Source organism: Pholcus phalangioides, unplaced genomic scaffold, assembly GCF_987345545.1.
Source record: "Pholcus phalangioides strain wild (caught in Gottingen) unplaced genomic scaffold, Ppha-v1.0 ptg000002l_1, whole genome shotgun sequence".
Taxonomy (NCBI): Eukaryota; Metazoa; Arthropoda; class Arachnida; order Araneae; family Pholcidae; genus Pholcus; species Pholcus phalangioides.
In genome coordinates, this window is record NW_028301595.1 from 15,690,424 (window position 1) to 15,713,089 (window position 22,666).

A 22,666-nucleotide genomic window follows, 5' to 3' on the forward strand; every position below is an offset into this window, starting at 1 on the left:
TAGATTTAAATTTTTGATCGCACTTGAGTGGCCTGCGGCGCAGATCCAGATCACTCAATGACATATATGCAGATCACCGCGGCACATTTCAGATCACTTGTGTGCGACTCCCGGCATATTTACAAATCACTCAAGTGGCCCGCGGTACATTTATGGATCACTTGAGTGAGCTACAAGATATCTACTACAAGATCACTTTGGTGACCAGCGGAATATTTACAGATCACTTAAGCAGCCCGAGGCATATACATATATCACACAAGTGATATTTATATGTTGTTATTATCCTGCGGTTTGTTGTAGATCAATCAATTAAGTGGCCCACACTCTCATAAAGACTTTTGCTTTAAGCGACTGATTAGTTCTGCAAAATAATCGCGTCAAGCTAAATCCCATTAAGTGAGATCGCGTAAAGCGAATTACATCCGTTACTCAGAAACGGGACATGGAAAAAAATGTCTCATACGTGGAGGATCGTAAAATCCGTATCAAAATGAAAATCGAACTGAAGTTGGCTTCTCGGCAACTAAGGAAGGTAGAGGGGAGATAGAATGGATAGTGAAACGAACTCCGAAGCTAGTTATGGGAGCAGTTAAGACAGCGTGTTTTCATGCACTGAGCGATTTGGAGTTGTCTGTGATACAGCTGTAAACCAGTAGCGGCTGTTAGACTTGTGCTAACAATGTGCGTACTTGAGTGTCAGCCCAACTTATAAGAACCTGGATGAAAGTTACCGTCCAGGCTCTCTAAACTAGACAGTGACTGGACATCCAGACATGAACGGAAATGTCTGTCAAGACACTTGAACTAGAAAGTGCCATCCCAACTTTTCTAGTTTAAGAAAGTGGCTGCCCAAGCATGAAAACGAATGCAAATGGGTGATGTCCAGTCATGCATACGGTCCGGGATCTTCAACCTAGAACGAATGCGACCGTATAGGTATGTGAAAAAAACGATTGCTCAGGTTCTAGAAACTATATTCCGAACCTGAATACCGCATGGCGGATTCAGTTTGCGCTGTTTTTCCGGTAGCAAACATGGCACAATTAGTGGCCTGTGGCATTAAAAAATGAAGTTCCCCTGTTGATGAAAATTATTGGTTACCGTGGGGTTTTGCTTGTTTGGAAATTTGAAAGTAGATTCGTTTGGAAATTCCCCATGAGAATCAGAAAAATGAACAACTGATAACACGCACCTCCATGTTGTCCGCTTGACTACGCCGAAAAGCTCCGGGAGAGCATTATAATGGATGATACGAACTTCGAAGCAAATTGAGAACGGACTGTCAATAAAGAGGAAGGAAGAGAGCGCATGATATTGCACTAAATGATTTGAATTTGTCGACAGTAAACCAATAGCCGCTGTTAGACTTGCTCTAACAATGTGCGTACGGAAGTGCAAGCCCAACACTTCTATGAATCAGGACGGAAGTTACCGTTCAGGGTCATCAAACAAGATTGCAAATGGTCGCCCTGGATCGAAAATTATCACTAGACATTAAAACTGGAAAGAAAGGGGCCATCCAGGCACGCAAGTTAATACAAAAGTGTCGTCCGGGCTCTTCTACGAACGAGTGACCGTAAAATCACGCGTACGAAAATGGTCGCCTGGGCATAAAAACGAGAAAGGAAGTGGTTGTCCACGCTCTTCAAACTAGAAGTGTATCATAGTCGCAAACCCAGCAAAATTCGCCGTGCTGTCCCACTATTGTTGCGGATATTGGTTACCGTGGGGCTTCGTTTGTTAAAAAAAATTTAAACGAAATCGCCGACTGTTCAGGCATGAAAACACCATCACCAAAAAAAATGTAATGATACTATATAATACACTGCCGATAAAAAAGATTATGGTTGTCTTATCTACATATGGACAGCTTCTCGATTTATCCCAATATGTTTATCGTATTTCTTTTTAAACGTGTCAATTGTGTTAGATTTCATGACCCTCGAAGGCAAGCAATTCCATTTATTGACAACCCTATTGGAGAAAAACCCTGCGACACCACAGCCTAGGGTTGTCCCTTACGGTGTCCCCTTGTCGAAACATTTGATTGACGTTGTATAAATAACTCATGGTTCATCTTATCCATCCCGTTGAAAATGTTAACCGCTTCGATCATATAACGTGGACACCTGCGTTCCTCCAATGTAAACATTCAAGAAATCGTCTTTCTTCATAGCTCAAGCCTTGTGTGCCAACAAGAGCACATGTAGCTGTTCTCTGCACCTACTTAACCAAATCTATGTCCCCTCTGTAGGTATGGTCTCCAAAACCTTAGTTCTCAAACCAGAAACGTTTGGCAAACAAATCACAAAAAAAAATCAGTTCTCGCCAATTTTTTTCCGGTGAAAAAACAAGAAACAGTTGTGTAAGTCACTTGGAATTCCACTGTCGTTGCAAATTATCGGTTACAGTGAGGCTTTGTTTCTTAGGAAATTTAAATTGTTATGCAATGGTTTCATTAGAAAATTTTTATTTCGGGAAGCCCCACCAGATAATTAGGAAAATGTTTGAGCAATTGATAATGCAAAAGTGGAACTTTTGTGGTGATTTGAGAGTGATTTGATTAAACGAGCAAAAAAAAAAAAACTTATGAATAAAATTTCATATACGAGTAATGAATACGAGTATGATTCAATATACGAGTAATAAATCGCATCGTTACGAGCAAAAAATTTTATGCTTTTTTTTATTTAGTTTCACGTTATCACAACTGAGTCGATAGTTTTCCGCTCTCGTCCACACGCTACTATACAGAATGATTCAGAAAAGTTGAAAAAAATTTTAAGAGGTGATAGTACAGTCCAATGCAAGCAATTTTCATCAAAGCATGCATGGTCCGACATGAAACGCTAACGCACAATCGCGTTTCGAAACGGCCGCTCCGCAAACCTTAAAACGGCGTTCCTGTTGAAATTTATCGGGACAAAAAGAACACCACATGCATGCAAATGTAACCTGGGAAAGAAAGAAGAAACAGTATTCAAATCTGCGTCAGAGTGAATGAAAGGTGTGGACACCAGCCCTGTGAAGTTAGCCAGCCCCGTTTCGCACAGCTGCCGATGCAAGCACGCAAATGTTTTCGGAGTGGGCAACCGCCTTTGGGGGAAAAACGCTCACCGTACATTCGTGCTGCCTCTGTGGTGCTTCCGTTTGCAGCTCCGTTAAAGAAATACATGTCTGCTTTTTCAGTATTACTAAAGTGCGCCGTTATCCCGTACGTTGCAACTGTTAGAACGCGGTTGCACGCTCGAATAACTTCACTGGGCTGGTGTCTGCGCCTTGTATTCACTGTGACGCAGATTTGCAAACGGTTTCTTCTTCCCCAGGTTACATTTGCATGCATGTGGTGTTCTTTTTCTTTCGATAAATTTCAACAGGAATGTAGTTTTAACGTTTGTGGAGCGGCCGTTTCGAAACGCGTAAGCGCGTTTGCGTTTCATGTTAGACCATGCATTCCTTGATGAAAATTGTTTGTATTGTTGTGTGTACTATCACCTCTTAAAGTCTTTTCCATCTAGTCACCCTGTATAAATCGTGGACAATATTCTCCCGTACAGTCCCAATCAGTGTACTTCACTGGGGAAAATGAACACATGGGCGAACGTGACTGTTTACGATACGAAACTAGATGCAGCATTATAAAGCCACGCGTATGTGCGCTTGAAGTTTTTTTTAAATTCTTGCTTTGATAAAACTGTGGGCTGATTTCATTATTGAAGGCTACTTTTAGGAATTAGCTGAAGAACAGAAGCCATCATTTCTCACTGATCATTTTTTGTCGCACCACGGTCATTTTCTGCACACGAGGGCTAATTAGATCGGGACCTACAATTTATTGCCGATTCCGAACAGCAGGCTTGTTTTTTATACTCATCGAGAGGTTATACCCCCTCGATGGGAGACTCCCTGCGGTAGCAATTTTTTCTATGCTTATGTCGCCGTTTCTGTTGTACCCCTGTGTCAGAAAGGTTTTCTGACAAGGACGAACCGGGTATCGAACTCGCGACACTTCTAAACATCCTTTGATACTTTAAGCGAGTATCTTATCGACCTGGGCTATTTGTCGAAGAAAAAGATCTTGGGAAAGACTATGGTATTAGAGATAAATGAGGATTATTTTCAATAACTAGTGGAGAAACATGGCTAGGAGTTGACCACAGTTGTCTTGGGTTAATTACGGGAGGAACAAAACTGAAAGTGTAATAGATATACATATCAATCATTTCCTAAACTTTCGAAGAGAGGTGGGTGACCCCCCTGGCTTTCTTGCAATAGTTCAGGGCGGCTCGAGTTAACCTGCCACCCGTAAAGACGACCCTGATGAAAGGCTGAAATAGTTTGTCTCGGGGGACTCTGAGATAAACCTAATTTTTTATTCGTCCAAACCCAGTGTTTAACAAACAAAATTTTCTTGACCATGTGTCCCGCTTCTCAATTATACCAGGTAATATTTTACATATTTCAGCTCTTATTGATGCTAACATATTTAATTTTCTTTTGGGGTTGAATTTTTTTAATTAATCTCAAATTTCCAACTTAGAGTTGAGCATTAACGCCAAAATGTCTACTACATGGTTCCCAGGGAAGAAAGTAGGGAAGTGTAAGGAGGTTCTGGTGCTCCATGCTTTGGACAAGTGAGAACCGGAATTTTTTCCTTGCCCGTTCCCGGAAAATTACCGAGTGGGGACACCAACAAAATGTACACTTGCCCCGTTTGATAGACCCCATTATGGTTTCTGGTATAACGGCCCCAGGCCATGTCTCTGCTCCCTCGAAAATTTTATCAATATCTTGATTGTAAAGGCGTCGCTCAAGAACGACAGCGTGCTGTGTCAATCTTTTGAATTTTTATTGTTCTAAATTTTTAAAAATTCATGTGTCTGAAAAAAAGTCTAGGCAGCCGCCCCTTCCAACTGAGTGCACCCCTTTCCCCTCACTTAAGCCGCCCTTGCCATAGCTATCACCAGTGCCATCTTAACGCATGGGCACAACCCGGTAGTGGTCGGGGGGCCTTCGCAAAAATGAGATCTCGAAGGTTTTTTTTAACAACTGGTTGTTGCGAAGATAAATTTTTGGAAAGAGAGAAAATTCAACTGCCTTTGCGGGGAATCGAACCCACATCCTTTCACTTTCCGGATGAACGCCCTAGACCCCGACCACCTAGATAACCTAGATGTGTAATTTAGGAGGTCATGTCAATGCACACGAGCTCCAAGGAAAGATTGAGAGATTCGTTACCTTTGTATTCTAGGGCGTTCACCCGGAAAGTGAAAGGACGTGGGTTCGATTCCCCGCAAAGGCAGTTGAATTTCCTCTCTTTCCAAAAATTCATCTTCGCAAACAGCCAGTTGTTAAAAAACCTTCGTATGGTAGCGGAGAGTGACGTCATCCTTGTATAAAATGAGATCTCGTTCAAATTTTCGAGAATTTGCCAGATTATATAGGGCCTCAGAAAAATCAATTGGATTGGGGGAGGGGGGGGGGAAACCCATGATGCTCTTAAGACGGCCCTGCCTATCACTTGCTATCAGTGTTCGCCAGTACTTATCTAGATACATGATGCAAACATCAAAATTGAATTTTACTCCTCAGAATTTCTTAGCGGGGTGAGAATTCTTCAATTTTCTTGCAATTTTTTTTTTAACAGTATTATTTTTCTGTTTTTCGTGAGGAAATAAAATACCCCTCTTTTTCACAAAAAAGAACGCATAACACGAAAGCATAACACCACCCTACCCCATAACTTTTTGGAGAGGCATGAAATTACTCTTCAAAACTATTTTTTTGGATAACACTGCATTACTGTCTCGTTCCACTGAAATCTCTCCTTTCTTTTGAGGCACACATTTCGGAGAAACCCCTTAGTTACCTCTTGCGTAACCCGGGATTCCACTGACCACCTTTCGAAAGCATGCCATACCTCATAACGCCAAACTTGGTTAAAACGTTACTCTTTAAACTGCTTTGCATAACACCGAAGAGAAAAATTCCTTTTACCTTCTCAAAATCGGATTGAAAAAAAAAAAAAAAAAAACTCATCAAAACCAACGGTGTGTCACACACAACTGCTTAAATTCCAGTCACAGTGACACTGACACCGAAACAAGAAAGCGTTTCTCATACCGAAACCTCTACTTCTTCACGATCTCGTAACCCATCATCTAGAAAGAACGGAAGAAAAAAAAAATTATTCCTTTCTCCATTTTTTTTTTTTTTTTGGAATTTCTCTTCTTTGAATGAAAATCAGTGGGAACTTGAGAGCAGTGTCGAAAATTTCCATTGTACGTATACACTTTTTCCCAGTGTGTTTACGAGTTGGAAGTACGTACGAACATTTTACGAGTTCCGAAAACGTTTTTCCACTGCATTGCATAAACTTTCACTCGGGAAACATCTGTGTGAAGGTCAAACTCTCCATTTTGGGTGTATATTGACGACACACCTTTCTATTTCGCTATGACACACTCACTCTCTCTCTGTGGAAAGCCACATATGGATCTGATTGTGTTTGGAATCGCCACCAACTAAAAAGTAGAAATAAATAAGCGAAAGTCGTTGGCGTGAACTTCACGGTCGTGCGATGCATATGAGTGTGTGTTAAGTAATTTTCCTCTTCAGCTGTTTTTTTCTGTTGGTTTGTTTTTTCTTCTCTCCTCGTTTGCAATTGAATTGAAAAATATGTACATTTACCAAGGTCAAAACACCCTTTCGAATTTTGTTTTTTATAATTTAAAAATTATTTATTGCCAGTTTAACATAGAAAGAGGAGTTTCGGAAACATTTTTTTTATATAGAGCCTATTACGGTGATACCTCAGTTTACGAATTTTTCAGCCAAGGAAGTTTTTTCCGCGATTTTCCTGCCTCGGTTAACGAATACGGATTCGGCCTAACGGAATATTTTTATTGATATATGGATGCACGCGCTAACATAAAACCGCAGCGTCGTGAGATGAATTTTAAAGCCAACCGTCATCAGCATTTCTGTCACTCGAGCCATATTTTAGACAGGGATGGGCTTTAGTATTTCGCGGCCCCAGTGCGAAAACAGCTTTGCGGCCCTCTAAAATTATTTTTCCCAATCTTCCAGTGTCTTCGGCACCTTGGCGCAGCTAGGATTACGTTAACATCAGAGAGCGACTACCAAACATGTACAACGTGCTATTATTTATGATTAAAAAAAAACTCATTTTTGGCAATAAATTTGGCACAGCAGTTGTACTCGTTTAATCTGTTAAGGAAACACAGCTAAAGTGTCCCCCTCCCTTGAATATGAGCTATACATTCCAGATGTATTGTAATTGATCGATAAAACCTACTGTCATAGATTTCAAAACAATCTGGGGATAAAAGGTCCAGCATCCCCCGGTTTTGCTAACGACTAGGCCATTATTGGGGCCATGGCCTCCCACAAAGGTGAGGCTGGTATGAGGGTTCTGGTTTCCGGGCCCCGAGACGATTCTCATTTTTTTTTCACGTAATAAATTCACTACAGCAGCGGCCTAGCCTCGAGACCCTGCGGCAGGATGTGGGTGGAGGGCCAGGATTTTAGCATCACTGAGATCAATCATACTGAAAGAAAATAGTCTATACTAATTGTTCTTATAGAGGTTGGTTCCCAAACTGTTTTTGGGGCGTGATCACCCTCCCTTTTTGACGGAAAAATTTATCGGCGACCCTCCTACATATGCTGACCATATGTCCCCGGAAAACCAGGACATACTGTCAGTAAATGTGTTGTCCCGAAACCACTCTTCCACTCTTCGGAACGCCGGTTTTGGTTTTAATCATGCGATATCGACTTTTCTTTTTAAATATTATATAAACTTATAACATTTTTTTATGCACTTTGTGTTTCTTATGCAAAGTGGAAGTGAAGCGAGGTGTACGCTCCTTCATTTCGTATACGAGGTCATTAGGAAAGAGAATCATGTCTCATGCGATTTCAAAATGATTCTACACTTGAAATCGACCATTAAAAATTTTTTTCATAAAACGTACACACATATACAAAGTGTTCTCTTAATGGACCGACAAAATCATCTGAATGTTGTTAGCAGGCATCAAGAGGAACAAAAATTGCAATGGAACATGGTGTCGCAAACCACGATAAGAGGGTGAAAAACACATGCAGGCTCCGAGTCCAGAGGAGACGAAAGGTGGTGGATATCAGTTGATCACTGAATGCGTTCGTGGGTTCGCTCACCATATCTGACGTAAGCTCAGATATGGCTCTCCCTAGTTGCGGCCCTGGAAATGAGTTTACCAAATCAAAAATGGATGCGGATACCTACCCGAATTCGACTGGGTCGTGTCAACGCCGGCTCTGACTAATGTCAGAGGCGTATTTGTGGTTTTGCTGCCTGCGGGCTACGTGAATTTCGCCGCCCTTCTCACATTCTAGTCTAGTTTTCTTGACTACTTTCCTCGAACTCGCCACCCTGTGCTATAACCCTCTTGGCCTCCACTCCTGCAATTACATTTGTGTTTCTGAGTCACTCTTTTGATCACTCCTACGCTCACACTTTTTAAGTCCATCTTTTAGTCCATTCACATGCTTGCACAGGCTCTAGGTCACTCTTTTGATTGCTCACTGACATGGTTCCTTGATGGGTCATTCATTTGATCATTTACACTTTTACACAAGCTCTAGGTCATTCTTTTGGTCATTCACATCCTTGCACGCACTCTATTTCACTCATGGATCTGGTACCTCGCTCTGCTGGTCATTCTTTCAATGATTCATATGCTTGCACGCACTATAGGTCGCTGTTTTGGCCATTCACATATTGCACACGCAATGATCACACTTTTGGTCATTGAGATGCTTTCACTCTCTCAAGGTCACTCTTTTGGTCATTCACATGTTTGCACGTACTGTAGGTACAAGCTTGCACACGCTCTAGGTCACTTTCTTAGTCACTCACTGACCTAGCCCGTCTGAGCAGAGGTAGATTTATTGAGGGTTATACAAATTTCCCCGCCTTCTCCCATTCTACTAATTTTCATGGCCAATCGTTCCTCAAACTTGCCGCCCTGAGCATAGCTCGCTAAGCCCCTCTGTAAATACGCCACTGGCTACTGTTGGTCAAGCGTGGATCCAGGGGGAGGGCGATCGCTCCTCCCAAGCGCCGAATAATATGGGGGAAATTTTTGCATGTATTCGATATGATGTACCAACCGACTGATCCGATGCACAAGTCACTTCTCCGACACATCGCCCTAGATGTGGGTGGATCTAGGGCGATGTGTCGGAGATGTTCCGCTCTATTTGCAGCTAAAGATGACCGTCTTCACTAAATTCGAAGATAAAAATGTCTACCTCAGCTTCATTCACAGCTAAACATGACTGCCTCCGTTCCATTCGTAACTGAAGATGTCGGCTTCATTCGCAGTTGAGGATACCTGCCTCTATTGCATTCGTATCTGAAGATGTCATCATCATCACCTTAACTTCCTGTAAATTCTCATTTATCCAGTTTTGAAGTTCATCATTTCAGCCTTCGGTCAGTTTTTGTTTTTTTTGTAACACTCCTTGGAGTTTAAAAACAACTTATCTTTAAATTTTCGGCAGTACCTGGAACGAATCTAGTAGAACTCTATGGAAAATTGCGTTTCGGCTAACGAATGTGATTCCGGAACGTCATCTTTAGCCGAGGTATCACCGAATTTCCAACAGTGTCAAACTCTATTATATAACGGGACCTCGGCTATAACCAGAGCTATCTTAAGACCATTGTGTGGCCAAGTGATTTTTTGAGGATCTACCTGGCAATTTCTCGAAAATTTCAACCAGATCTCATTTTTGCGAGGCCGCTCTTGCTCTTGAGGGCCCCGGGCTTTGCCCGGGTGAGCCCATGGGTTAAGACGGCACTGGCTATAAATCAGTAATTGGCAATCCGGACTGATTCTCATAGAGAATAATGTTGGTCCATATTTGAACGTTGAAAAAAAAAGACATTACAAGCATGACCCCACATCCCACAGTGGGGGGGGGGGGGAGCCTAGGTTGGGATCTTTGGTGATCACCTCAGTCAATCTTCCCACAGGCTTCTTCTATGTAGTAAATTTATGGTGTGAAAAACAAAAAAATGGTAAGAATCATCTCAGGGCCCCTGGGCTAAAGCAACACTACACTAGAGATATAATTATATTGTATATAGTCCACACTATCTCTAGTGTGGTATTGGTCAGACCCCCACCCCTGTGATGCCATCAACATGATTGTATGATTATTGACTCTGGCTTGGCTATTAACATGACCACGATGCAAAATAATTTCCATATTTTTCCACCTCCCAACTTTTTCTTATGAAGTTCCATTTTTCAACGAATCTTGCTTTAATTTCTGATTTTTTCTAGAATCAAAAATGAAAGTAATTTGCATTGCATTGAACGGAAGTCATATTCCCATCTCTTTAATGTTTAGTGATTTTTTTCTTATTACAGTAGACGCTCGAAATAATGACGACCCTCCCGTCCCATCGAAAATGGATGTTATGTTGGGAGAATCGTCATATTGAAAGTAAAACCTATGATAGTTGTTCTGTGAAAACATTTCGGACTTATCCTTCTGGCCGTTGCATTGGAATGGTCGCTATAACATGGGGTCGTTATAACGAACGTCGACTGCATAATGCATCTTTGTGAGAGAGGAAAAAGCCTTTTTTTTGCGTATCGAAATTATATAATGTCATACTTTATTTTCTACAAGTTCATCCAAAGTCAAAATGTATATCAGGCATCAACTTTGTAAACCCATTGGAAATTCGTATGAATATCCTTGGAACCACTTAAACTAAAGTCCAGATCTATAAGTATGAAATAGAAATTTTGCTATAATTTCTCATGACTGTATACATTCTAGAAAAAAGGTCTTTAATCTTTACAACATTATGGGCCAAATTCAAATTCAATGGTGTCTAAACAGATTGGCCAACATAACCATGAGTAAAAAAAAAGCTCCAAATAATAATTGGAGAGTTTTGTTTATTCTGAAATCATTTCTTTCACCAATCCTGAAATTCTCTTTGATCAATTATTTCTTTTTATTAATTCTGAAATTGCTTTAAATGATCCTGATATATTTCTTTCTTTCGATATTTCTCAAAATTATTATTTTTTCAACTATTTTGAAATTATTTCTTCAACTAATTATGCAATTATGTGTCACTAACTCTGAGAAATCATTTCTTTCAAAAATTCTGAAATTATTATTTTTTCATTAAAGGGTTTCAAGCATTTATATGACGTGTAATTATGTATGATTTTTTCAATGTCGACCTTTCCCTCCTGAGACAATGAAATTGAGGGTCCCGAAACATGTCTGGAGGGCCCCAACTTGTTGCAACCATGTGGGTAGTGTATCAGACGCACTGAGATAATGGTAGTGGAATGCAGGCATTATTAAATTTTAAAAAAAACTTAATCATCCTTTAACGTATTTATTTTAGAAATTTCTTAAAAATGGTTAGCAGGCAATGGCGAAAAGCTCTGAGGGTCACATTTGGCCTGCAAACCATGTGTTGAAGACCTCTGTTCCAGAAAAATTTAACAATCCTATGAAATGAAATTTCATACATATAATATAAAAGTAACAGCACACTTTCACTTTCTTTTCTTTGCAAAGAACCAAACAAAATTCTGATTACAAATGAATTAGTGTTCGCTCACATGCATATTAGATATCATTGACATTGTGTCTTTTCTTAACTCTTCATAACCTAAAAAAGTTCTTAATGGAATATTGTACAGAAAAAAAAAATTGTGAAAAAAAATAGAATAAAAATGTGACTATGTGCACTCATAGAATTAATTGACTTGTACATGAATTTACAGCCATGTGTACATAACAATATATGTATAAAAATATAATATTTGGCAACAAACACATTTGAATTTTCATTGGATGGCAGCGCTGGCATCAAAACCATAAATTCTGCAGATCTTCTGCGCTAAAAAAATTAATAATGTTGCATGGTTAGCTATCAGCAAAAGTAGAATACAAAATATCAGAAGCAGTATTTCATAATACAGTAGGAATTTTCTTATAACGAACTGCTATATTTTAAAAATATACAAGGTGTTGCCTTAAAGTGGTCACAAACTCAGAGAGGGTGATATTAGGCATTAAGAGGAACAAAAATTGAAATAGAACATGACACCGCAAACCACGTTTAGTCTGTGAAAATCCCAAAAATACTTATGAAGGGTGTGACATCGAGCAGGACAAAAAGACCAATAATAAGTAGAAAAAATTTTTATTTGACAACATAACACAGCCTGTAGGTGTACAAAATCTCCTATAATCATTTCTCTTCCTTAACTTTCTGACATTGAACTGTTCTGCACAGGCTGTATTGTAATCATTGTCAAGTAAATGGTTTTTGTACATATTTATTTTACTTTTTTGCATTTATTATTGTACTTTATTTTCTACACCACAGGCTGTGTTATAATCAGAGGTGCCAACATGAAGAGGACATTAGAGGGGCTAAAAGTTACTGGTCGTCTCATGTTACAGGACTCAAGCACGTATTGTAGGAGAGGGAAGGTGCACATTGTATTGTATATCCATTAATTATTAAGGGAGGGGCTCAGCCCCCTTCCCACAAAACTTATTCGGGGGGGGGGGGTTCAAATGATCTCAGTCCCTAGGTTCCGGCACCTACAGTTGTAAGCATGCTGTCAAATAAATGTTTTTTCTACTTATTATTGGCCTTTTTGTCTCACTCGACATCACACTCTCCATAAGTATGCAATGCCATGTTCTATGGCAATTTTTGCTCTTCTTTATGCTTAATATCACCCCTCTGAGTTTTTCGCCACTTCAATGCAACACCCTATATACATTTGGCTTGAGCAAAAAGGGGATTTTGGGTTTTCAATCCCCCCCCCCTCTTCTTGAACCGAAATTAAAGTATTATTTTTTGCAGGGAAAACACCCCCCTCCCCAAAGAAGAATAAAATTTAAACCCCCCCCCCTTCCCAGAGAAAATCCTACGTATACCTATGTATACATTCTCTGCAACAAAGTTTTGGAACATTCACATTTTCATCAAGTTCCCTGTATTCAAAATTATTTCTCAATAATGCATTTTTTGATGGAACAAAGTAACTTAATTATAAGAGGGACTTGAATGTGCATAACCGCTCTGACTTACAAAAAATCTTTATGGTATATACAGCAAGATCAAAGATCTTGGACATTCTTTCTGAGTTGTTTCAAGTATAAGCACTGAAGAGATTTGTATGCAGATAGCACAGTATGAGCTTCATCAATAGAAAACCACTTTCTTTTCCGACCTGAAAATAAATAAAAATCGTACTGAATGTCATTGAAAATGAAATGCAGATCTAATTTAGAAGTATCGTAAATAGCTTTAACGATGAGTTTGCTCTACTATGTTTGTTTATTTAAAAACACAAAGCAACAGGTTGAAACCCAATTACAGCTTGCAATAAATATAAAAATTAGCATAGAATAAGAATAAATTATAAAATATACAAAATACAAAAACTCTACACAAAAGATTTATACAACCCAATCACAATAAAAACCTTCTAAAGTTGGTAACAGGCAAATGAAAGTTATCAAGATGTTGAGGAAACTCATTGTAAAATTCAGAAAGTCTGTTCACAGAACACTATTTACCAATATTAATATTGTATGACTTGATAGCAAATAAGCAATTTGATTTTGTATTGCAGCACTTAATATTGAAACACATTTCGTTAAGAATGGATATGCAATCAACATAGTTAATCTGAATAGTTTCAGTATACTGACACTGTTCTGACCAATGTAGCACCTGTCAGTATATATACTAACACTACTCTAACCTATGTAGCATTTGTTCTGGAAGACATACTCCACTGAAACTTGGTACGTAAGCTATAGGTCCATGGGAAAAAAGGAAATTAAGTAAAAAGCACCACTTTTTCACCTGGTAGTCGAAAATTGAGCTATTTTTTTATTTCGTAAATCTCCCTCCCATGGTCTTTTCTGAGGAAAAAAATACTTAGAGTACAGGAACTTAAATTATAATCACCCTGTATATGAAACATGTTTCAAGTGTCAAGCATAAATATTGAGTGCTGAAAAAGGCAAAATGCTTATTGGATTTGCCTATCTTTCAATAGGGTTAAATTTAAATTAATTTTTTTCACCATGAATTTTTAACAAACTTCGCTGCTGACTATATTTCATTTATTAGCAGGTAAAAAAGTGCCTCTAAGAATTTTTCTGGATTTTTCTGTTGCCTTTTTTTTCTTCATAACTTTTTTTTTCATTTTTGTCCTATTTCGTGAAAATGACCCTTATACATATGAAAGATTGGATTCGTTTTTTAGTGAATGAAAGTACAAAATATTCATCAATATTGAGATTATTAACCCTTTAAGTCGGTTCAGAAATTTAAATGCAGAGGCCCTATGCATAGCATTTAAATTTTTTAAAAAATCAAACATCGTGCAGCTCGGCTGAAAATAATTCATATCTTTTTCAATTTTAATTCTAAAATTGTAAAAAAAAATATATGAAATTATGTTATAGCAAAATGTCTACTGACAATTTGCTATAACATAACGTAATTGAACGTAAATATTCAATTGGGTTTTTATGCAATAAAAAATGTTACTGTGATTATTTTTAAAAATGATCAGGCTCTAAAAAAATTTTCCGCCAGGCAGTGGGGGCAAAACTGAGTACGCATTGAAATTCATATGAAAAAAATTAATTTACATTTGTCTTTCAAGTTATACATTTCCATTTTAAGTGGTTTGAAAATTTTCCTGATTTGCATTATAAATGCCACATTGGAAATAAAAGCATGTTAAGAACCTGAGATATTTTAGGGTGACCGAAATAAAGTAGATCAAGTTTGACAAGATATATTGGGATTAAAGGATTGCTTATTGGGTTAATATATTGCCGCTCTAAGGGTTGAAAAAAATAAGATCTTCCTCCTCCATATTTGACCATTTAGTTTCCAATTTAAAAATTCAAGTAATTATTTCTCTCATGTTAATTGCAAAAACCACATTCGAAAGTGTCATTGTCCTCTATATTCGAGCATATTTCATGAATCCAGTCTCTACAAATGCAGCACTGGATCTAGTCTTCTCTTTACTTGAAGTATGCTAATGTTCATTGTAAAATATATGAGTTTCAGAGAGAATTGTCCTCTTCTTCTCAGATTAGCCTCTATAATAAATCCTGTATGAATTTTCTGTATGAATCCTTCTTCTAGTCTTCTCTTTACTTGAAGTATGCTAATGTTCATTGTAAAATATATGAGTTTCAGAGAGAATTGTCCTCTTCTTCTCAGATTAGCCTCTATAATAAATCCTGTATGAATAAATTTTTTTTTCTATCAGATTCATCCCCCTTTCTTCTTGCTGCTCCTGTTTTCATATTTTTCATTACTGTATATTGAAAAATATTTATCTGGGGTCTCTTGTTCTAACTCAAACTTATAAAGAAGGATCATATATGTTTACCCGTTTTTTTGTTTTGATATTTTCTGAGATGTTAATGCATTCTAAGAACATGTATTATGTCCTAATAACTTTCTTGCCACTTCTTCTGGAACTATGAACTCTTTGAACATTTTTAATTTTGTCCTCCTGTGTGTTGATTCCAAGAATATTCTGATTTTAACTATAACCTGGCAGGACCCAGTTTTGCCCCACATTGGCATTCTTAAAATAAAATGCCACGATTAGTGATACCTTCAATTTCCTACTAATGCATTTAAATATCACTTGAAAGACAACAAATACACTTATACAATTCCGGAGATCTATGACAGTTCAGAGAGACAATTTAAAGCTGTGGAATTTCTTCAATGTACTTTACAGGCCCATAATTAATTTTAAAACATCCTAAACTATATGAGAATTTATGCAGTTGAATGTTAAAATGTTACGAAGACATTAATTTTCATGCTTGAGAAGATATAAATAAATGTTATTGTATGGATATCAAACTCAAAAGTAGGGGTCCGGCTAATTACTTCATATTTAATTTTCTGGTCTTCATATCTCTAAGCAACCGCAATACTTCAAAAATCGTGAAATCGATACAATTTTTAAAATGATTGATGTGGCCGAAACCCCCACTAAATTTCTGCATTTCTACAATAAAATCGGCAATTTTAACACTGATTTTCATGGGAATCATCCTTTGACTGACCCTCAAAGTGATGCTGATGATGATTGTGACGTATGATTGTGACGTCTATTCAAAAAGTCTCATTACTGGGAGTATTGAAAATGTGGCAAACCATTATAAAGGCATAAAATATTATACATATACTGGGAGGATTGAAAAAGTGACAAACCATTGCAAAGGCATATACACATCTGAAAAGTATTGCTTGGGAACCACGGTGACCAAAGAAAACATTCTGAAAGTGATTGTTGAGGCAGAGAAATCGTTGTTGCCCGACAGTTTTTTGCCCATTTCGGGCATTTGCCCTGCTCTGATGAACTTTTAAAATAGCCTATCATTAAAGTCGGGTCTCATTTGATACATATGCAAAATTTGGTGACGATCGATCGAAAAAATTGTAGATTTACATAGAGAACATACAGACACATAGACAGAAAATCAATTTTATAGCATATAATAATGGATATAATATGCTTACCCCTGACTAAATCATCATATTCATCAAGCAATTCTGTGACTACCAACACATAAACCCATGTCCGGTGCTTCCTCTCTGGATCCTATATAGATAGAATTTTAAAAAAATTAAGAACACAAAAAAAATTTAAACATTAAATTTTAATAAAATATATATATGATACAAATGGCATATCAATAGTTTTATGAGTTTTCCAAACGAGATCCAACCCTCTCAGCAACAATATACCAAAATATCTCGCCTCATTAGAAGCCAGTTATTTTGGCAATGAGACAAGCCCAAATACCGTGAAACCTGTATGAGACAGAACGTTAAGGGACTGAAATAATGTTCCGTTTTAGACAGATTTTCGTTTTATAAAGGTGAAAATCAAAGCACTAATCATTGAACAGTCTATATTTTGTATTTTGATTCTGTTTAAGACAGGTTTCCGTCTCATACAGTGCCCGTCTCAGACAGATTTTGCTGTATTTTTAAATTATGCTTCTCCATCAAACATGGAGTTTTCATCTCTTCCCGCAGAATCAGCTTTTGTTCACATTTTTATAACAGTGGCAAAATGACTATTTTAAATCAATCTTTTTTTCCTTTTCTTCATCTAATTCACTGCAATGAACACACAGTACATATAAAAAAAGAGTATATTTTCCCTTTTCATTTCATAAGCAGTGGAAGGTGTTGCTTTTCCTGTTTTTGCAGAAAAAATATTGATTTTTCTACTCATATCTATAACATATAAATCTTTGAAAAAAATATTATTGCATACCGTCCTCCTTAGTCTGTATGACAGAAGCATGAATGTGTAAATTTCAAGACTGTGGGAAATGACATTTGAATGTTTACTCTGCCCATGTTCCTCTACGAGTGTCATTTTCTTAAAATGCTTTGTAACAAGCATTTCAATAGGGGATAAGTATTTATAGTGTTTCATTGATCTCATTATCATCATCATCATCAACCATTTCAATCCACTGCTGGATGAAGGTCTCCTCTAAATTTTCCCATATCTTTTTAGAGAGTTTTTGGCCATAATCCTCCATGCTGGCTGGAGGAAGCCCATCCATGTTCATTCACCACATATTAAACATGGTTACTTACGGGCTGCACCATGAGGTGGTGATTGAACCTTAAGCCTCTACTCCTAGTCGATTCCTTCAAGTCCACATAATGAAGTGTCTTCTCCTAGTTAACAAGTAAAGACTATTCAACAGCCCGTTTCATTGATCTATAGTGATAAATTTTAGTGTTAAATATAGATGGCAGCACTCGGGGTGACAGAAGCGTTTCGAACCTGGAGTGCTCATCTTGAGCTTTATATACAGGAAGTTTTGATTTCTCGATAAATTCTGGAGGTGCTGAGAGACCCATGTCACAAATTACTGTGGGTGCTCAACCACCTACCTACAGTACCCTCGGCTCCAATGCCACTGACAGCACTGAAAAATCAGACAAACTCTAGATACACACTCAGACTGTTAGGTAAACACACTTCATTCCAGACTCTGTCACGGAGCTGGGCTGGAAGAGATCTCAGCAATGGGATAAGTCCAGTGGCAGAGTCCTGCTATTCGTTCATCCATTCATTCATTGTTTCAATAGAGGTTAGTTAAACATTCTCGTTTCTGGCATAATTTCGATAGCAAAATAATGAATCCAAACAGCTGATAAACCATGAGGGAAATGATATGATTGTAAGAAAGGGGGGGAAAACAGAACCCCAAAAACAAAGTTTCGATATCAGTCATTTACAGACTACAGAAAAATTTTTTAAATTAAAATAAGATGACTCACATCAAATTTGCCGAGGAAACGTCCAAGCTTTCCCTTCACACCTGCTTCTTCCATGACCTCACGAATTGCAGCAGTACTTGATTCTTCGCCTGGATCTACACCTCCACCAGGCACAATCCAATGCTGTGTCATCTGAAAACTGTTCACTAGCAGCACCTAGAATTCAAATATTTAAAAACTGTAACTTATTACATTACTTTACTGCAGAATCATATTATGCACAGTCTGCGTTTTAAAATATGGTTTCTCAAATTTATAAACTAAATATTTTTCAAAGTAAAATGCTTGCGACTGATTGAATAAATCAGCTTTTTGAAAAATAAAAACGTGTTTCCTTTCTAAGAAAGTGGTTAATACGAGATAATTTCAACTGCTGTCTGCCTGTCTCTCTATGTGTGTGTGCACATGCATGCTGGCACATTCTCTATACAAGTCTACATATCTATTTGAATAATCTAAGAGTAGAAAACAATACTTATGGAACATGTAAAAAAATCTCTTTTAATTATATAAAAGAAGAAAACGTGCAGAGCTTTACCTCTTCCTCTTTCTCATCTTTTACACACAAACAAGCGGCTCGACGTCTGAATCCATCCTCATCATAAGTCCTCATTGCTTCGTGATCTGTCATACTGGTAATTCAGTCAGCTCATAAAAGATTCACAAGACACTTAAAAGAAACGAAAGAGAAATGATTCATCAACATCAATTGAAAATGGTAACAATGTGATCGATGAAGGAAACATTTTTATCTAATTGAGGTTAAATCAAACCTAGAGGCCTGCATAAATTGCTAAGGAACGACTTAAAACAGTGAGATGTCCGATTTCAACGAATCTGTTCAATTTTTGCCTTTTTATTATTCTCTTTTCTCTTCATTTTGAAGTTTAACTAATTAAAGAGCTAAAACTGGGGGGGGCCTCAAAGCACTTCAGCTTCATATTTTTGGAGCCAGACCAATTTCTCCCTTAAAAAAAAGCATCCAAACATTTTTTTTTTTTGTGTTTTTTTTCAGGACATTTATTTTTTTTTTATATTGGCAGACATGGTGACATAAAGTCCAAAAAGTATGTGTTATCAGATTCCAATATATAGTAAAACCTCTCTTTTGGTAGGCACCGATGGGACAAAAAAAATTTGTCCTAAAGAGGGATATAATCAGGGGTTTCAAACACACACTTTTATTATACAGAGGAAAAATTATATATATTTTGACCGTAAAAGAGGGGGTGACCATATATCTGATGGGTGTTCGTTAACAAGGGGTTTTACTGTAATAAAAATACATAGAAAACTTTAGATGCCAATACCATTTTTTTTAGTCGACATGGCACCTGGGATTTTTCAAGCCCATATTGAAAATACAGTCAACACTTGTTATAACAACCATAAATTATAGCAACCATTCCGTTAGAACAACCAGTTCCAAATGTTTTCATATAATAACAATATTTATTCAATGTTTTCCCTTCAATACAATGACTACCTGATATTATGCCTGTTTTTACGGGATGATGGGAGTCGTTATAACAAGTTTTGACTGTCTATATAAAAATTATTTTATGCTCAATTATATGAGTATTGAGACAATACGATACCCCATAGCATTTGGTACTTTTACGATGAACATATATTATATGGCGATAACAGACAAAATAGGATTGAGAATTATCTGATAAAAGCTCTGAGGATTCATTAGGAGGAAGAATGCACTGGTGCACAAGAGAAACAATTCACAAACAAACAGACCCTTGCCATGCCCTTTGTTATCTTACATACCTCATATTACAACAGAATACACAAGAAATAATACTCATTTGCATTATATAAAATATCCATCAGTCCGAGTCATCTTGCTTAACACCTTGTAGGCAGAGCCGGACTTAAGCAGGTGGGTGCAGCCGCACCGGGTCACTAAAATTTAATGAACCCAAAACGGAATAAAAATGCTTTGGTTACATTGCTGCATTTTGACTTCTTAACACAGCTCAAACTTCTATCCAAGACAGGGAACTCACACATCTATTGTTTTAGCAGACCCCCAACAAGCCAGGCCCTTTATCTCATGAGTTCAGACCCTGGGCAAATATGATTTTTTTGGGGCTTCTTATAGTGTTTTTTCAGGCAGAGTCATAGGGGGAGTCTATAATGCAAAAAGCAGCCAATTTCTGGGCACTGGGCACATGCAAAGCTCCTAGATAGACATAGTAGTATCTAGGAAGCTCTGGCACGTGCCCCGTTTGCCCATGCAAGAAACAGGCCTGCCCCTAGACAAAAGTACATGCAAGTTTCATGCACCGAGCGCTGGACAAGAAAGAGCGCTTGAGTTTCCCCCTCTTTAATGACATTTAAAATTACACCGGGAGAGGACGGCAAAATGAATGCTTGCTCTAGCTGAAAGAGTATTTAGTTGTTTTAGATGTAGATAATCTGTCATCTGGCCCTAACATCCCTTCCATTGTGAATCACTGCAGACATTGTACACATCCCGCTCCGTACAGTTTGCAGCAGGGTCCCTAGGTTGCGATCTTTGGCAGCCCCTCTGTATTGAATTAAAACGTGAAGAAACAAAATAAATAAAAAATCATTCCAAGGCCCTGAGCTGAAACCCTGTCAATCCCACCTTTTATGGGACGGCCATGATTACACACGGTGGTTCCTCACCTTCAGGTACCCGAGGGGGCACACAATGTTTATTGTTGGGCGATGGGCTCAAATTTATTGCCAAGTGCCTTTTTTTTATAATAAATACATAGAGTTTGATAGTCATTCTCTGGTGCTAACTACAGTAAATAGGCTTGTGCCAGGGTGCCGAGGAAACTAGAGGATCGAGAAAAATATTTTTAGAGGGCCGCAAAGCTATTTCCGCAGAGTTGCACAATACTTAGACCGATCCTGCTTCTAGGTGAGAAAAACAAGTTAATTGGCATTATCAATATCTAGGTTAGAAGCTAGTCGCAGTTTTATTGGCGTTATTACATATAACAGTGAAACACCTATATAACGATACTCAAGGAACCAGAAAAGCATATTGTTTTATAAAGGATTTGTCATTACAGATTGCATATATCAATATTATGAGAAGTTCGTAGAAACCAGAGAATAATATCTGTAATACCGGTGATTAACATTAAAGAGGGTATCATTATATAAAATTTTCACTGTTATTATTGCGGAATAATGCATTCGTGCCTTTCCTCCCTTACACCCTCACAGAGGGAGTTGAACGGAAGACACTTGTGATTATAAAATTTATATTGCTGTTTCCGGAATTTTTGGAAGGTGTGTTGGGGGGATTGGGACCAATAAAAGTTTGCACCTATGCACGTTATTTACACCAGCTCTTCTGATCACAATTTACGAAGGTTGTAAATGTTTTTTCGGTAGCAAATCATTATTTTCTTCTAGGTACGGCGCTATCTGCAGAGTTTGGCAATGACCCTTCGAGCCAAGATGCCCAATTCAGGAATTTACAGTTTGATTTTACTTTACAGTATTGAATTGAATAATTGATTTGAATTTACAGTGAGATTTACAGTTTGGTGCAGTAGTTGAATGATATCAACAAATAGGATGGTTTCAATTTTTTGGTCGATTCCCAATACACGGTTTACCTTTAATCGCCAAGTTTTCTACTGCGCCAAAAAACAGTTATACGCCCCCAAAAATCATCACTATAGAGTCCAGCAGGTTTTCAAATGTTATTGGGTAACCCTAGTCAATAGCGCTAAATCGGTTCTGGCGATATAAAACAGTCGCCAAGCAGTGGTATACCGTGTATAGAGATTTCGCCATCGAAGCCACATGTTACAAACTCACAATGTTTGTACAGACTAACAAACAATTCAGTCTTTTCTTCAAATGTCCACCAAACTCCACCTCCAAGGCACACCAGTGGCACCTGTTGACATCTCAGATCATAATCTGTATTTTATTTTTAAAAATTATCATATTCACGTAGACTTTCAGTTCAAGCTAGAAATTAACAAAATATTTATTGCCTTTCAAAGAGAAATAAATCAACATTCAAATCAAATTTCCTTCAATTCCTTGAATAGAAAAATTCCTAAAGAAAGTGAATGTCTACTGTAAGCTATTGGTGTGACGTCACCAACATCATAAGAGTGTATGCTCCCCCCTTGAAATTTTCGTTTTTTTTTAACAGTTTCAATATTTTGTTGTAAAATTAAGTAAACTGAGTTTTTAGACTATTTTAAATAT

At 37.7% G+C, this 22,666-nt stretch overlaps 1 protein-coding gene across 4 annotated transcripts; it reads right to left on the bottom strand.

Annotated features, from left to right (window-relative positions):
• Positions 1-10,859: 10,859 nt before the first annotated feature.
• Positions 10,860-22,556, bottom strand: LOC149089466 (diphosphoinositol polyphosphate phosphohydrolase 1-like). 4 transcript variants are annotated; one of them, XM_089238773.1, is made up of 6 exons: positions 22,265-22,556; positions 18,984-19,115; positions 18,446-18,601; positions 16,655-16,736; positions 13,166-13,307; positions 10,860-11,956 (listed from the first exon to the last, which is right to left on the bottom strand). In XM_089238773.1, exons 2-5 carry the CDS (start codon positions 19,074-19,076, stop codon positions 13,195-13,197), a joined length of 444 nt encoding a protein of 147 aa, XP_089094899.1. In that variant the 5' UTR covers positions 19,077-19,115; positions 22,265-22,556; the 3' UTR covers positions 10,860-11,956; positions 13,166-13,194. The 4 variants fall into 4 exon arrangements, with proteins under 4 accessions (XP_089094899.1, XP_089094903.1, XP_089094906.1 ...); XM_089238777.1 differs by having other exon boundaries at positions 22,220-22,549; XM_089238780.1 differs by having other exon boundaries at positions 22,060-22,353.
• Between the last annotated feature and the right edge of the window lie 110 nt (positions 22,557-22,666).